The sequence below is a fragment of the Cupressus sempervirens genome, chromosome 10, assembly GCF_028749045.1.
Source record: "Cupressus sempervirens isolate cs-2001-9-10 chromosome 10, ASM2874904v1, whole genome shotgun sequence".
Lineage (NCBI taxonomy): Eukaryota > Viridiplantae > Streptophyta > Pinopsida > Cupressales > Cupressaceae > Cupressus > Cupressus sempervirens.
The window spans coordinates 65,954,203-65,972,623 of NC_143127.1; the positions used below are offsets into that span (position 1 = coordinate 65,954,203).

Consider the following 18,421-nt stretch of genomic DNA (forward strand, 5'->3'; position numbering starts at 1 on the left):
ACCCTTAAGTTTGGCCTTTCAAATTTGACCCTTTTAGGATCTTCATTATCTTCACACTCAAAATATGCTTCTAGATCATTGATCTGGTTGATCAGATGCTCTAAGTTAATATTTCTCAAAAAATGTGGGGACTTCAATCTTGGATCTCTTTCCTATTTTGGAAATGGTCCTCAAAAATTTATCCTTCTCAAGATCTACTTTTCTTTTCCCATGTTTAACTTGTCCTTCAAATTCTTCCTCTCTTTCTTATCTTACTACAATATTCATTCCTCTATGAATCTCCTCTTACAATGCTTGTCCTTATCTTTGAAGGACTCTAAAACCCTCATCTCTCACGCCTTCGGCTCTTCTATCATGATTCCTTCGTAAAGGCATTTTCACGCTTATTGCTAAAACCCACAACCACAGTCCTGGTGTAAACAGGATCGCATTTGATCATATGTCTACACACTCAGGAACTTCTTCTCGGATACCACTTGATGAAGGGTACTCCCCTTATTAACACAAATACACAAAATAAAATATAGAAATAACAACAAATTAGCTTCTTATTATCTCCAATAAAATGAAATTACAATATTAAAAAATATAACATTCAAAGTCACATGGGAAATTTATTTACAATATTTCCCAAGCTAGAGCCACATATCACTTCCCCAAAATTATCCTAGACAACCCTAGAGGCTTTCTTTATATAGCCAATTTTTAACTGCCTAGGAAGGTTCTAGAAATTTCAACTCTAGACTTTGAAGCCAATCAGCCCTAAGAAATTATTATTTATATTTTAGTTCATTAGGGTAGGCCCCAAACAACTTTGGAACTCAGAAGAAATTTTGAAGGAAATTCATTTTCATCCATTTTAGTTAGCACAACTTCCAGAGAACGTAACTCATTGCTTGTTGCTTCGATTGGCTATTATGTCCCCATTTTGGAAAAAATTATGAACTTCTCTACAACACCTTCCTTGTGCAATATCTAGTGAGTCAAGGTTTGACCCCTTTTCAATTCTCTAAATAATTCAAAACTGAGTTCAACATACCGAAAATGTTCAATATCTTCAAAAATATACTTGATCTTACAATGAAACTTTACTATGAAACTTTACTGGTGGGATGATGTATACAAAGTGAATCTCTAGATGAGAAATTAGAACATTTTAATCTCCTAAGACCAACTTACTAAAAATAGTAAGCTTCAAAAAATAGCAACACGGAACTCAAATAGCCCTTATTGAAAAGACAAACCAAATAAGATCTTTGGGTGAAGTAAAATTTCCCTTACACCCAGGATGCTTCTATATCACCTTCTTTCTTCATTTCAAACTATAGCTTTTGCAAGAAAAAATTCAAGATCTCTTTGGTGATTTCAAGAAAGCAAGCATTCATTGAAGGCATTCATCCATCATTTAAGTATTTATGCATTTTCTCCCATAGATCTAGTGTCTTTCTTCATTAGAGACAGAGGAGTTGGTTATCAAAGGAGGAAATCTACATTCATACACTCAAGACTTGTTCTTCTTCAATCCTACTTCAAGGTGAATTACAAGCACTTGCTACATAAGGTATTGTCTTACATGATTTCCTTTTGGTTTTTGTGTTGAGTCAAAATCTATTGCATTAATATACTTGATCACATACTAAGGACAATTGCATTCAAGTGGTATGATACATTCTATTGTTAGATTTAATCTTTACTACATGCTAGCATTTCTTTTATTTCAATTCAAAGCTACTTCATAAACGTGGCTTGACCGACGCAAGCCCCTCCCCACCAACAAATTCCCTTCTTGTGTGTAGGAATAGATTCACAAATTTTTAGGTTTTCGAGATCATATTTGGCAAATCTAGAGTTGCAATTTATGTCACACAACAAAAATTCCATTTTGAGAGTCTTAGGTATAGTTCAACCTCAACCTATACCTTGGAAATCAGCCTATTCTTAAAACCATGAGATTTTCACATTCAAGACTTTCTAGCTTCGAGGTTTCAAATGCAACTTTGTTCCAATTTCTAATAGAATCTGACAACCCTTTTCATATTTGACCTTGTATTCACTCCTAGCCCTCAAGGTGAGGACATTTCCCTTTTTGTCATTTCATAGCATTTACTTTCATATATTAGATTGCATATCATTTAAGGCTCTTGCTTATAGGGAGAGGAAGAAAAAACCAAGGCCCCACATTGAGAAAGTCACAAATTGGCACTCTATCTTGTGCTAATGAAGTTTCCTTTGTTTCAAGGACTTGGATTCTTCCTAGATCTAGGTTGCTCGCCATTTTGTATGTTACAATTCTTACAAGTAACAAAGTAGAGAAAAATAACTTTACCTAGAAAAGATTGATTTGTAACACATGCAAATGTGCACACTATTTACAAGCATGTTGTCCTCAATCACTTTTAGTAGTCCCTTAATAAAATTATTTTAAATTCAAAATCATGTGAGGGGCCATCTTAGAGCAATATGGACTAAAATTGTATAACATAATCACTAATATGTTCATCTTATCCTTGGCCATATTATTGAAAATTAGAACTCTATGATCCATGTTAACTTTATATTGACTTAGGAATACCCTTGTAAAGCATCAAAATTGTGAATGGGTCCTTAATTTAAGTGAAATGAAACTTATAGCATAATATTTTAGGGTCCATGGAAGTGACTCTGAATTATTCATAGTGTATGATCATACATGGAGTCTACACATGTAACTACAATTGATCTAAAATTTGCATTTGAATCACCTTTGCCATCACACATTAAAAATCATGGTGCCACAAAATCCATAGGAATAGGTTGCAACAATCACATATGATAGTGTTGTACATTTAATACCCCTAAATTCCTCATCACTTCTTTGTTTGGCTTAGCATTCACTAGTTTTTCCACTTAATCTATCTTGTATATTAGTGCATCACATGGAAGCTAAAAAGAAGGTTTGGTTTGGCCATGATGTGTATAGAAATTAGTGTGAGAGATAAGAGAGATGGCAATAATGATTGAATATTTCAAAAAAAAAGGTATAAAGGATGATGCTTAAGATCGCGTATTGATGAAGATGAAGATGTAAAATAAGGGATGGACCGGTATAATAGGTAAATGGTGTCACTGAAAGGTGTAATGATAATTGGGGTAATAGCTAATGAGATACAGTGTGAGGGATTTGGTTACCTAAGGGAGGGTATAGTTAGAAAGCCAAACATCTGGAGGCGAAGGCTAAGAAAGAGAATATGTGGGGGTAATACAAAGGTAGTTATAAGTGGGTGAATATTAGTGGTTGAAGGAGTAATTGTGAGGATAGTTTAAAGCTATGAGTATGAGAGACTAGAGATGCACTAATCACAATAGATGAAGTAATATTTGTGCTCACTATCGGCAAAATCTCTACTCCAAATGGTTTCTTGGTGAATGGATCATGAATCATATCAACTTGTTTTGTTGGATCATAATTAGCCAAACTAGCAAGCTCATTTGCAAAGTCTTGGTTGCCCACATCAGATCAATCTTCTCAAAGCACATATCAAAATAGACCTCAATTTCTTCTTCTTTTTAAGTAAAAATAAGTTAAAACAAACGCTTCTCAATTGAACATGAGAATAATAAGTAGGCCATGGCATGAACAAAAGAAAAATATAGAGCTCAAGAATGCACTTTTCAAATTTTCAAAATATTCATGGTATATCATATCTAAAATGTAAACCTTGATGTTGCAGCCAATGGTGGTAGAGTGCATAAAATTGTTATCATGATAAAAATTCAAAACCTTCAAAAGAAGACATGGACAATGCAAAAGCAATGATTTGTCTAGAATGTGAGGACAACTATATCTCTAAATGATGTGAAAATCGGGTAATAACCTACAACACAATGGTATATTGTGAGCCTTATCTCTGGGAAGTCTTGGGTTTGAGTCTACTCAAGCTTGACGAGCAATAATAATAATAATAATTAATTTCAACAATTAATAATAATAAATAATCTCGGCTTCAACCTATTACTCATCAAAAAGTGAATGTGAAAATTATAAGATTTTTTTATTAAAAAGAATCTCTAATTTGAAGAGCCTAAAGGTTAGATTAAATTGTGTCAAGAATTTTTTTCCAAAAATGCAAGAAATTTTGATGAAGACTCCCCTTACACACTCATACACACGTTTTGGTACCCTTGATGCAAGGTACTCCCCTTACACACCCATACACATGTTTTGGTACCCTTGATGCAAGGTACTCCCCTTACACACCCAAACACATGTTTTGGAACCCTTGATGCAAGGCACTCCCTTACACACCCAATTGTATACTTCGATACCACTTGATGAAGGGGTACTCTACCCAACATTCACACAAAATAACAAAAAGAATAACTCAAAACATTGCAAGAAATAACTGGTCTTTGTTTCTCAATAAATAAAATTTCAAAGTCATCGATCACAAAATATTACCAATTAGACTTTACAACCTATAAGTTGGAACTACAAGCTTTACTTTTTAAGCTCTATAAAGGACTCAACTCTAACAACTAGCCTAAGCCCCCAATTTATAGTACTCGTGTGCCTCTTGGGATTCCCATGCGCCCTCTTGATGAACAACATAAGGCCATCAAGAAAAACAATACATAGACATGGATGTCTTTTGAACTTCCCCAAATAGATGGGTAAGGTGATCTGTTCAATCCAAAGTGGGGCCCTAAAGAGGTGGCTTTTCCTATTCTTCTTTCAAGAGATCTAAGCTTGACTCTTCCCCTTCCCAAGTGAATGTCAATTACTCCATTTTTCCTTGTAATTAATGCTAAAATGTGTCCCCTTGTGAAAATTACATTTCCCATCTAGCATAGGCCATAACTACAATTTCAAAAGTATATAGAGACCTATATTAGCTTGCAATTAATTGTATTCTCTTAATATATAACTAAATTAAGAATAAATATTGCCCTATAACTATAGATGTTCCTCCATCAAGATAGACTTCACCTATGCTTAATCTAGGATGCTCAAATAAGAAGCATTAACCTAAGCACAAATTAATATAGATCAATTAACAATCAACAATAGATGTATATGATTCACTAATTAATGGGAAATTAAACACCGAATGGACAAAGATCCTTAGCTTGATCATCAAAGATGAACTCTATCTAGACTAGAAATGATACAATATGTCTAGAGTTGCCAACCCATGACGGCTAGTAGAATAGCTAAGAGTGATGGCTAGTAGAATAGCTAAGAGTCGTCAAATTTTAATTTTGAGTTTTGGAAGGTTAGGGGTCAATTTCCAAACACATCCTACATTAGATTACGGGTCAATTTCCAAAATAGTAACCATGATGACTGTAATATATATATCTTCTATATGGGAAAGTATGCAAATATAGATAATGTACAAGAACGCATATGGAAAGTTGTGTATATGGAAATGAAGGATATGTAACCTCCTCTGAAAATGAGTACAAGACGAAGTATGCATGTGTGTACCAATTTCACCATTACTAATAGTATTTTATAATATTTGATATTAGTTAATTTAATTGATATGCATTTATAAATTCCTCTATTGAGATATTATATATATATTCCGAAATATTAATTGCCATACCAGCAAACTCAAACCCAAACTCCCAACTTAGGGTGTAACCTCTAAAACTAGCATGGATTACAGAAGTATCCTACACGGAAGCTGGATTCATCACTGTTAGCATTCAGTTCACAGATAGTGAAATTGGGAAACCGGGCATCAGAGAAAAGAAACAGTAGGAAGATTAACAAGAAACACCAAAGGGGAAAGGCAAATAAGACAAAAGGAAGAATGATAAGATGCATTCTTCTGACGAGGAAAGAGCATTCGGGAAGAAATTTGAGCACACGTAACATTCAGATAAATCCAGACTACAAGAAAATAGACTCAGGAAGCTCCAAACGAGGTAAAACTAATCAGGATGAAAGGAAGAAATATTAAATTTCTCCGATAACCAATCAAGAAAGTCAAGCAGGACAAAGCCTCGTAGATAATAAGAGTAAAGGAAGAGAGCCCAATTCAGCTGCTCTTCAAGAATGGTTCAAAGAAACCAAATAGCCTTTAGTCAATGAGACAGAGAAACAGAAAGAAATGATGCTAGTGGCCCTGCTATCCCTGCATCAGATTGAAGCTATTCTATTCCTTTAAAGGAAAAACTGACAGTTTATTTGACTTTATTACGGGAGTGAAGAAACAGTATTGAACTAAAAACCAGGTTACGGCAAAATGATTCACTTTCCCATATGACAGAGACATGCGATGGGTTATACTATTCAGTACTTTACGGCAAAGCCAAAATAACTGTCATTTAGTATCGACATTATTTGGTATGACTGCAATTATCTCGATAATAATTATGGAAACTTTTGGCAATTAAAATGAGGTCAATGGAAAAAGGAGGCGGAATGTCAAACAAATTTTTAAAATCAGTTTCGATCCATGATGGGCCAAACTTGATTATTTCGTTACTAACGACAATTTTGTGTATGCCATGGATACGCATTTGAAGAAAGGAACTTCTTAGTTAGTACCTGCCACTAAATGATGTAAATATGAAAGGACTATCATAGTCATATATGTGGTCATCAACAATATACTAGAGAGAATTTGAAACTAGAGTGTTTATTTTGTTATACACCACAGGACGTGTATTGTCAACACAAAAAATCATCTCTGAGTTTTAATCATCACAATTCCACATTTTATGAATACTAACATATGTCAAATTTAAAATAATGGAAAAAAAAACAATGAATAAATGGAGGTGATATGCTTAATTTTATCACTATTTGACTCTCTCGGAAGATTTCAAGCAAATCTACTCAACCAAAGAGCATTTGCATTTCATCATAGAGACTTTCATGTTTGTTTCTATCGAAAGCTGGGGCAATGGGCATAACCGTACCCTCAGGATTAAGAGGACTCAATGATTTGAAGCAACTGAGCCATATAAATTTTGAATGTTCCTGCTGATGTGCTGGTAAGACTTTTCTGAAGAGAATCAGCTCTCAATGGTTGTAGCGTTCTGAATTCTCAAGCTAATTTGCTTTTCTAACACAGCTACTTTAATTCCACTCCACATTTCTGATTTGGATGGAAGTTCAACAATATCTTCCACAATGGCCATATCTTCTGGAAGAACTGAGGCGAACACTGTATATTTTCCATCCCACTCATCATGATTTGCAAGACTGATAAAAAAATCAGGCCCACCTTCAATCCATGCTACTGAACCTCTCTTTATACCCGGGCACATCTCCTTGGGAATTTCTTCAAAGATTAGCCCTTGAGCTTCAAGTGTTCCTTGCAAAAGAGCATATGGGGGACCCGAAGAACTCTGGTTCACATCAGGATGAAGATATATCATTAAAAAAGCTGGAACAGCAACTGAATAGCTCTTGTCAAACACACTCTTTATCACTGCATCTCATTAGCACTAACTGAAGTCAAAATATTGAGTAACATTAGAATGTCCAGTGATACATTTGTAAGAGTTTCCAGGCTAGATTCTTTCTGATAAGAAAGATTATAAATTATTAAATGGTTGTGCAGTGCAGTTACAGACTGATAATTTACAACCACCAAAAACAAATTACAGAAAAGTTGACATAACACAATTTCATAAACCATCAGAAATTAATTATTAACATAAGACCAATAACACATTCAATAGCAGATAATAACCATGTAAAGGTATGGAGAATAATTTTTGGAGGAAGATTATAACAAATAAGAAGATCAAAATTAATTGCACTGCCTTACTAGCAGTTGAAAATATGAATTTCATTCTGAGCCATTTCTTACATAAACAATGGTTAAGGGTGCAAATACAGTTGAAAGTATTCCTGACTTAAGTAACAAAAACTACCAAAATATGGAAGATAAATGAATAATACAATCTCACTATCATATAAGATGCCCTGAATAAAAATAACACACAAATTATGTTACAGGACTGAGGAGAGAAGCTTATGTTACAAAGGTAAAGGAGTGGATAGTTAATTCAATATCTGTATATTAGCAACATCATCATTAGACTTTGACCTTAGGACCAAAAACATTTCATATCACCCATATGTGATCCTTTAAAGGATCCAGTATTGTTGGATGCCATGGCAAAGTGATCACAGCTCAGAGAAAACTTATGTTGCAATGTCAGGAAAAGACCCTCAGTGGCACGAAAAATCTGAATATCCTCGCATATTTGGATTCCATTAATAAACTTACCCAATTTCTGAAAAATGTCACTTTGTTTTGATTATGTATGCAAAAATTATGACTCATGGAAGTTAGAGGATAGAAACTATCATAAAAAAATTATGGAAGTCTGAAAGTACTCTTGATGAAAAGTAGGGACTTTGAAACCATTAGGGATGTTTCAAAATCTCTCCTGCTTGAATGAGGCAGTTTCATTCTGCAATCAGTAAAAATCGCATCACATTCTAGTTTCTTCATTTTTTTTCTTTCTTTGCCTACTCGGTAATTTCTTCCAGGTTTGTGAAGCTACATCTGCCATTGTAACTGCATTCTAAACACCAATTAAAAAAATCGAAACTTTAATAAAGGGAATTTGAGTGAAAATACATAGGATGTCATAGTTCCCAGAGAATACTTTTTATTGCATGCTAATTTGACTTGTAAAAGAGCTGTGTTAGAGGTCTTGAGGACAGTGCTCACTGAGATCCAGAATGGATATACGAGCAACTGGGTTAGTACTGTACTTGCAACTTAAGTTATTGCTCACACTTTGGAGTTTTCTCCCGTATGGGTTTCTCTAGAGCAAGTCCTTTGTCTTCTTAGTTGTGCAGGGTACTTGGTCTCATTCATAGATTTCAAGTTAAATTTATCAATTGGAAAGTTTACAACAATTCATTTCTTTCATTAAATTTGTATGTTGATGGCTGGTGTATGGGATATCGATTCTTGTTTACAAAGCAGTATGCCAATATCTCAGTACACCATAGCAGCAGTAAAAAAACATTTCCTCCAAGGAAGTGGTGTAAGATAAAATTAGCAGAAAGCTTCATTATTCACTCCTAGCTCCTAGTCTCTTTTTCTCAAAGGTTAAGTATGGATAGGTCTATGTTTCTCAGTTCACAGTGAGGTCTAGAATCCTTTTTTAGGTTCTTCAGCAATCAAAGTAGCAGACTGCCTGAGATTGTAGTTCCAATGGAATATGACAAAGGCAATTCCTTTTCTGATGTCCTTGATACTGATATTGCATGCTATCCTCATCTAGAGTATTCTATCAATGTTCTCAATCCCACAATAACAAGTGTGAAAGCATTCTTAGTACATTTTGCAAGGCCTACTTGGAGGAGGGAGAGATTTTTGGATTGAACTGGAAGCCTTTTACTCCTGTCAGGTAGGAAATGAACTGCAATATGAAATTGAGAATACAAACCCAAAATTATAATATTAAATAAGTGCAAGATACACGTGTTTCAATAATGCGTGACCATTCCAGTTCTCCCCAAAGATGGCTCTTCAGATTCTACAAGAAAACAAATATTTGCAATATTTATTTAAAATATTATTAATAAACTTATTTACCATAAACTAGAATAATGTAAATGATATTACAATGCCAAAAGGCTTTGGCAACTCCCCCTTCCATAATTCTCCACAATACTTATTAAACCCTCCAGGAACTCTCTGGAATTTTAATTATGAAAAGAACTTTATATATTAATTCTTTTAGCTCATTAAAGTGACTTTATCATATTTTAATTTATTTTGGCTTCACATACAGTCACTTTATTTGATAGAACATTCAACTCATAAACATAATTACTTAAATACAAGTAGCTTGAAAACATTAATTTAACAACTTAATTTAATCTATGTTCCACGGCATTTTGGGGACGGGGACAAAGAGGAAGCAGGGAATGAGTTTTGGGGACAGCAATCCAAGGGCTTGTCTGTGGGGAATGATGGGGGCACAATAATATACATGAGAGTGAGAGAGAGTGTCATATTTCTAATAAATTTTGGAAAACAGTGTCTAAAATTAATTCTTTAAGCGCATAAAAAAGAACTTATAAATTTATAATGTTTTATTTTGTTTTGGCCTCATGTGAAGTCACTTTATTTAATAAAATATTCGACTCTTAAACATAATTACTTAAATACAAGTTATCTGAAAACATTAATTTAGAAAACAAAATTTTATCTATGTTCCACAGCATTTTGGGGAAGGGGGCAGGAGGATAGCAGGGAATATGTTCCAGGGATCGCAGTCTGACGACAATTTTTAAGGGACAACAAGGGGATATATATACAGAGAGAATGAGAGTGAGAAAGTCGCATTTCTACGAGTCTGGGTCAATGAATGGCAATATAACAGCAGAAATATATCATGGTAATGTTGAGATAATGTTGGATGATGCCTACAGAAGCTTGCATGCCAACTACATTCTGAAAAGAAATTATTTGTTTGTATTTCTCACACAAATGCACCTTTGATACCATATCAAGAATTTGTAAGTTTACAACTTTTTGTAAACAATGAAATCATGAATCCAAATTGGCAAATTATGGCTGGAAATGTTTAACTGTTAAAAAACTTATATCACCAACTATGATTTTGAATCATATTCTATTTATTTCTGTTATACTACAGTCACTGCTGTCATAGTTGTCATGATTAATTTAATTGAAGTTATAATGTTGTCAATATAAAATTATTGCTGTTGTATAAATGCTGTCATGTTATAATACTTTTATAATGCTGTCATGACATATTTAAAAGCATTTTTTAATTGTTACAAACTATTCTGTTTTTAACTTATAAACATTTTATTTTCTGTAGGGGGCACCTAGCTGTCCCCGGGATGGTCAACAGACACCTGGGACATCCCCAATTGCCTTCAGGATGGCCAGGCATCAGCCACATGTTGCCTGTTGTCCCTAATTGCGGCAATGAGTTCGAGGAAGTTTCTGAATTTTCTCATATTGGGGGAGATGGCTAGGTGACATCCCCTAATGTCCCCCTGTCCCGAAATGCCTTGGGGGATGAGGATGGGGATGGGGATGGGAGTTTATAGCATGGGTACACATCCCCGTAGAACACAGAATTTAATTAAATAAATTACTTACTCTGTAAACCTAGGCCAAAAATGGCGACATTATACATTAGCATAATGGCGCATACAGAATTCTAAATGAACCCATTCCTGCCACTTCAGTAAAAAGAAATGGAAAATGTTTATCAATCTTTGCTCTCTTATAATAGCTTCAGAAAGTTTAATTAGCATGGTTGAGATTACTTTTATACAAGATTGAGTAACCGATGTTCATGCATGCAGCTAAATGTCAATAATGCATGCTATTCCAACAGCACTACTTTGTCAGAATTAGCACAAACTAATTTGTTTAATCATCAAATTTACTTTTCCCAAACATTTTAAAATTACCAGCCAAAAATGTTGATGCAAGATCATCCCAGAGATAGTGGAATGTTGCGTCATCCAAAAATATTGTATGCTGAATCACCTATCCGCAGTCATCCGATCAGTTTCATACCACTTTCAGGAGACAACATGAGGTATCATGATCAACAATTGTAACTTTCAGATGAGCTTCATAATGGAGACTCAAGAGAGGTATTGGTCCATGATGTTGCAGCTTACACATATGATGATGCAGTCATTAAGATAGCAAGAGCCAAAAGGAAGCTATAATTAGTGAGTACTACTGCTATAGAGGAGAGTTTATTCATGAAACCACAAGGGCAGTGCCCAGGATCTGGGAGCATCTTTGGCATGAAGTGGGCAGTGATTCTGGAGCTATCATTTCTTGAGGGCAAGAAAATTGGTGGCAGGAGGACAGTCATGTCCTACCCTACCTGGGTTGGTTCAGCAGTTAAAAAAAAAAAAAAAGTACCAAATATATACAATATATATACAGTTAAAAAAAAAAAGGTACCAAATATATACAATATATATACAGTTAGCTAACTTTAAAATTAATAGTAATTTCAAAATATTGGCTCTTTATTTGGACAGACCAGGATTTTCTTTTTGGGTGCTAGCTTTAAATCAAAGGGCATAAATATAATTTATTTTGCAGGGTGAAAGGCGGGGGAGAATGATGCAGGAGCATCAGGAGCACAGTACGGCAATCTGACCAATCTTGGTCAAATCAATGTCATAAGGCCAATGCCAGGCCATTCCAATGTTTTAAAGGGTAAACATTTCTATTATTATCATTTAAATTCATTTGTAAGGCTTTGAAAGCCATTAGGTGCATAGTGACCCTTTAAGTCCTGATTGGGTCAACATTGATCAAACTAGATCAAAGGTGGTAACCTTGCCCAATAAAGGGTAGAAATAATTTGAATGGGGTCTAAAAGTCATTTTTGACATGTTTAGAAGGTATTAGGAAGAGTTTGAGTCATTTGGACACAATATGTAAAAAGTTGCAAGAAAAAATGTTGCAAAAGTCTCTAAAATGATCAACCAAATGGGAAGTTCATCTAAAACAGTTGTAACTGGTTGGAAAGTTCTATAAGAGCCCACTTTAGGACGAGGGTGAGGAGTCAGATCTGATTGGAAGAACACAAAATTAATCAAATGCTGATATGAATTTGCAACCTAGTTTTAATGGCTGATCAGAGGCTTCTTTCTTACTGTGATGAATTGAACTTGTGCAACAACTTATTGGAACTCAAAGAGTAATAAATTTACTTCCTTTTGTAAATGGTTTGGGCCTCTGCCGTGGTCAATGGTGTTTGTTTGATCGATCAGCATTGAAACCCTCATTCATAAGGGTTTGATGACAAAATGAACCATTTCTCTTAATTGCACCAATCAAAAATTCTGTAAGTCTGGAGTCTACTAGTATTTTGAACCCTCTTTCAAACAGCATATGTCTTGGACCAAATAGTTATGACTATGATGAGAAAATGGAAGCCCTGTGTGGACTGGGTTGTAAGTTTTCATGTTTATTGCAGATTTTTACAAGGTTTTGATTAATTGCAAATAAATTTTAAATCTCCAAATGTGGGAAGGGGCGGAACAAAGTCTGACAAGTATAAATGAAGCTTTTTATTGCATGACAAAGGTTTGTATTGTTCCTTGACCTCTGATTTTGGGTTTGCTGTCTAAACTGTGTCATGTCCCCAATTTCTACCCTTCCTTAGTGACAACATTTTTAGCAAGGTTCGTCTATTATTTGGTTCTCATAGGCCAGCAGAGCATAGAGGGAACCAACCCAGGGGCTTTGAGAGTCATGCATGAGCTTCCCAAGTAGTTTGGACCAGTAGACAACAGTTTCCTACAATTTAGGAGGGATTCCTAATTTGTAGGGATTGACTAGGAGTGGTCTAGGAGGCATTTGGAGACCTTGGCGACCGTTTTGGAGACTTAGAGTGCATCTCCTATTTTTTAGGAGGAACTCCCAGTTCAGTGATAGTTCTCTCAGAGGTGCACACAGTAGGGGAGTCATTGAGACTCAATTTTGGTTGATTGGGGCTGTCTCCTACTTTTTAGGAGCATCCCTAGATTTTAGGGATGGACTGCCAGTTGACCCATCTTGTTCGGCATCAGTCACAGACAAGTGACAAGGTCAGATTTATGTTTGATTGGTCATTTTGGGTCTTTTGGGACCATTTGGAAAATATTTTAATATATTTAAATATTTCCTAAGTTGGTGATTAAATAAATTAAAATAAGGTTAATAATATAACCATTTTGGAGTAATAAGGGGATTTTAGCTTCAGTTGATCAGGTACACCTATGTGTTATAGCTCGTTGGAAAGGTCTCGAATTATTATACATGATTTTTACTATCTGTAGACTTTTTGGTGCCTTCAACTATGGAATTTTAATAAAGTAATGTTTTTCCTATAGCTTGGATGACTTTAATTGGGAAAATGTTATTTTATTATATTTTATTTAAAGGGCAAAGTGTAATTTCCCTTTAGGGTTCAATTTACAATTGGAAGGGGATATAAGGAGATGGAGACCTAATTTCTTATGATCTTTTGCATATTGAAAAACTTGTTTTTGTGAATTGGCTCTGAGAGAGCAATTCTTCATCTGGGACGCAAACCTCAGCATCTGGATTGGCTGGGACATAGCCCTTAACAGTAATTGGCATTGGATTCTTCAGACAGTGTGCGTTGCTATCAGGGATAGAGTATGCCATTCTTTATTGTGGATTCAAGTTGCAGATTTATGATTTCAGCATTGCAGATTGATTCTTTCAGCTGGGACGTGATTCCTTGCAGTCTTAGGGCCGCCATTTGCAGCAGTTTGGCATCATTGTTGGATGTAAGCTCCTTGGAACTGCATTGGATTTATTATTTGGCTTTATAAATCAAAAATCTGCCTGGTACGATTTATAGCAATTCTGATTTGGCTCCATGCTCTTATTTATTTTTAGTCTCCTCTCATGTTTATTGTTCATTATTCATTACTATTGTGAAAACTATCAAAAAACACAACAAAAACAAAACCTTCTGCAACTTCTGTCTATTCTCAAAGACCATCAAAGAAATCACAGGAAAATATAGTTTATTAATTTAAAAACTACAGCAGATCAGCAAGGGCATCCATCAGGGATCTTTCAATGGTATCAGAGCCTACATCTTGCCAGCCTATAGGGTTTGTGAGAAATTGTCACAACAGATTTTGGCATCTGGGTATTGGATAAAAAGTTTTGATAATTCATTTCAGCATCTGGGTACTAGCTTAAAAGGTTTGATAATTCATTTTGGCATCTGGGTATTGGATAAAAGGTTTTGATAATTCATTTCAGCATCTGGGTACTGGCTAAAAAATTTTGATAATTCATTTTGGCATCTGGGTACTGGATCAAAAGTTTTGATAATTCATATTAGCAGTACAGGGTCGATTTTTGCTCTGGCATGTTAGTTTCCATTGGTCAGCGTGGTAGTTCATTATGGCAAAATTGTTAAGAGATATAACCTTGTGGAAAGAATGGGAACAGTCACAACAAAAATTCAAATTTCAATTGTAGTAGTTCAATGATTCTATGTCAAGGAAATTTGGACATGCTAGTGGATCATCATCTTCTTCTAGAAAGGATCCATTGCCATTAGATAGGAAAACGGAAGTAATTAGCATACTTGAGGAGTATAATACTCTTCCTCAATATGTTAGGGAGAACTTTCATTTCAAAGATTACATTGACATGCATCCAAAAATTTGTCATAAGGTTAAGCTTGCAAAAAAGAAATACCATGCCATAGCTGATGATATGTTTTCATGTGAGAAAGAAGATTTGTGTCAACCTATCCATGTTCATGATAAAAACACCATAATAGACCAGTCACTTGCAGGGTATGCAAAAGAAAGGCATGAAGATGTGTTATCATTTGAGTTGCAGCCTATGAAAAACAAAAATCAGTCATCATGTGGGATTCCTAAAGAAGAAATAACTCTAGATCAGGAGGAGACACATAGCACACCATTGATTCATCAAGTTGATCACAAAATGGAAGAGATTACAATCATGGATCAGTCCATTAGGGATGCTGAAAGCATGTCTCCAAGGTCTGATACCTATTATAATTTTTGCAACAATAGCTCTAGTCATGTGGTATCATCCATTTCACATGAAGGTAATGAGTTTGTTGAGTCTTCCTATGATGGTACTCAGGTTAAGTGTGTTGCACATGAGATTTATATTGTGGATTCAAACCACAAAGGTTTTGATTGTGTTTACCCCACCTTGGTAGATGTGAAAAAGGCTCAAGAGACGTGCAATGGATGGTCACATAGAGCTAAGAAGGCCAAGATGCTTGCTGCCCAAGCAAGACAACACTTACAAGAGGCCAAGGAAAGATGCAATCAGCTTGATAATGCAAGAAGACAAAGAGAATTATACATTAGATCCTTATTTCTTCCAAGGGAAGAAAGTGAGGATGTTGAGCATACAAGGGAAGAGCTTCTTGAGGTAAGTCCACAAGAAGAGCATGTTGAGATGTGTGAAGAGGAAAAGAGTTATGATTTAAAAAACTCAGTTTGGTCTAATTTGCATCATGAAGTTTATGACGTTCCTCTTTTAAAGAGCCCCTTAAAGGCTCCAAACAATGATGATATTAGTTTCACACTTGATGGACCAGCCACAAGTGTTATTTTCATTTGTGTGGAATGGAACATTATTGATTCTGATTTGGTTAGTCATGCATCATCTACAATGGAAGGACAATTGTTAAGATCATATGAAGCATCTTGTCTTAAAGAGATGATTAGGGAGACTAAGAGGCTGCTTGCTAAGAAGATATTGCATTTTGATAATGTTTGGTTTGTTTGGCATACTACACCTTGGAGTTTGTTAGTAATGGAAAACACATCAGTTATGGAGATAGAGGTATGGATCAGATTTTGGGCAGCTAAGGCAGTTAATGGGACATGTTATATTCGTTGAACACACCCCGTAGACCAGCACCTTTAGAGGAGTCACCTACCTTGGAAGGAGAGGCAAGAGAAGACCGCAAAAATAGTGTGGAAAAGTATGAACATACTTCTGATTTTCTGACTTTGAACAGCAATTCTCTTTCATCTCATGAGTCAAACTTTGAACCTTGGGTTGGTTACATTCAAGTTGGGGTGTTCAAGTGTGAAGTTGATCCTTCCCTACTAAAAGTTGATGATATATTAAGTTGCATACCTAGTGGACCAGCCACAAAGAGCCTGTCTTTGTTGAGAATTAGAAACATCTCTCATTCATCAATGGGTTTATCACCTCTTCCATATGATAGGGCAGCGATGTACCTTTTGATTGAAGATTCAGACTTTTTAAATATTACATTGGGCTTTCAAGATCAGAATATAAGGGACTTCGTTGGTTATATGGTTAAACAAAACATTTACTTAACAACCTTTAATGAAGGCACACTAATTTATGAAAATATAGGTAAAGTTGCATCAGTTGTTTGGAGGACTTGGAAAAGTATTCAACAAACTTTCCTTGCCGATGATTGGCTCATTTGTGAATTCCTAACAACATTGGTTGTTGATAGTAATTGTGGCTTCATTTGGAGTGAAATTCTTAGTTGGTTAGATGAGGTACAGTTTCACAACAGAAACATGCCGGAGGGATGTGTTAGTGCAAAGATTTGGGATCTTGGTATCAACATGTGTTGGGCATTTCTTCAGTGGATTCATGTTGAGTTGCTTCACTTTTGGTATACAAATGTTTACATCAGAGTAGCGCAGTGGTTGGGTGGAGCAACATTTCTCAGATCGATATGGGATTCAGGAATTGATAATCCTACAATGTTGGGTACAAATGACACATGCTTTGGTTTTTCTCATGATGGCATACATACTTCATCTTCGAGTTTGTCATCTACATCCATTGATATAGCAGTGGTATCCTTGTTGATTGGTGATTCCATAGTCTTTGATTCCTTATGGACTAGTGGCTGTCCAAGCTGGAATCATTTACTATTTGACTTGGCATTGACTACATCCATGATTCAGTATGAGGGCATTGAGGAGTGTTTCTTTGGGACATTTGTTGTTTGGCATTGGTATGATGATGTCTATGATATCATTCGAGTTGCTGGTCAAAATTATAGCAGCATTGTTAGGTGGTCATGTGGGTTGGAATACTGGTTTATGGCAGTTCACTTTCACACCTTGTTGGTTTGCTTCATTGTATGTATGTTTCATGGAGTGCAATTGAGATACTTCTTCATCTCATTCAGTACATTTGGTATTTTGGTTTGGGATCCGAGCCCTGGTCTCATTGATACATTGGTGCTTCAGGGTCCTAATGAATTGCTTTACAACTTGTGGTTCACTAATATTTATATCAGAGTGACGAAGCGTCAGCATAGTGGTTCCCTTTTGAGGCGGATTTGGAATCCTGGAATCACTTGGATTTGCAGTTCAATAGTTGAGGATGTGGAAGCCAATGTAGGCTTACTAGAGTTTCCACCTTTAGTGTTCCAGTTTGGTTCTTTCGAAGAGCAATTCATTGAGAAGTTGACAGAGTTGGTACAGTATTTGATTGCTCTTCCTTCAGGGGGTTTTCATGAGGCTACTTGTTTGGGTGCAGTGCAGGACAGTGTTTCTAGAAGATGGAACTACAAACCTTCCAAGATGGCTTGGGACCCTGGGATCATTCTTGGTTATGGTATGGACTTGTCTAATGTTTGTGGAGTTGGATTGACATTGCTTGAGGACAAGCAATCTTTGGGAAGGGAGGACTGTCATGTCCCCAATTTCTACCCTTCCTTAGTGACAACATTTTTAGCAAGGTTGGTCTATTATTTGGTTCTCATAGGCCAACAGAGCATAGAGGGAACCAACCTAGGGGCTTTTAGAGTCATGCATGAGCTTCCCAAGTAGTTTGGACCAGTAGACAACAGTTTCCTACAATTTAGGAGGGATTCCTAATTTGTAGGGATTGACTAGGAGTGGTCTAGGAGGCATTTG

At 35.7% G+C, this 18,421-nt stretch overlaps 1 protein-coding gene across 1 annotated transcript in view; it reads right to left on the reverse strand.

Moving 5' to 3' along the window:
* Positions 1–6,613: 6,613 nt before the first annotated feature.
* The window catches only part of LOC149532591 (peptidyl-prolyl cis-trans isomerase), an 85,313-nt gene continuing 73,505 nt past the window's right edge, over positions 6,614–18,421 (reverse strand). The window contains exon 5 of the mRNA XM_089807750.1: positions 6,614–7,344. Coding sequence (XP_089663876.1) covers positions 7,009–7,344 — 336 coding nt within the window. The 3' untranslated portion in view covers positions 6,614–7,008. The remainder of the gene's footprint in view (positions 7,345–18,421) is intronic.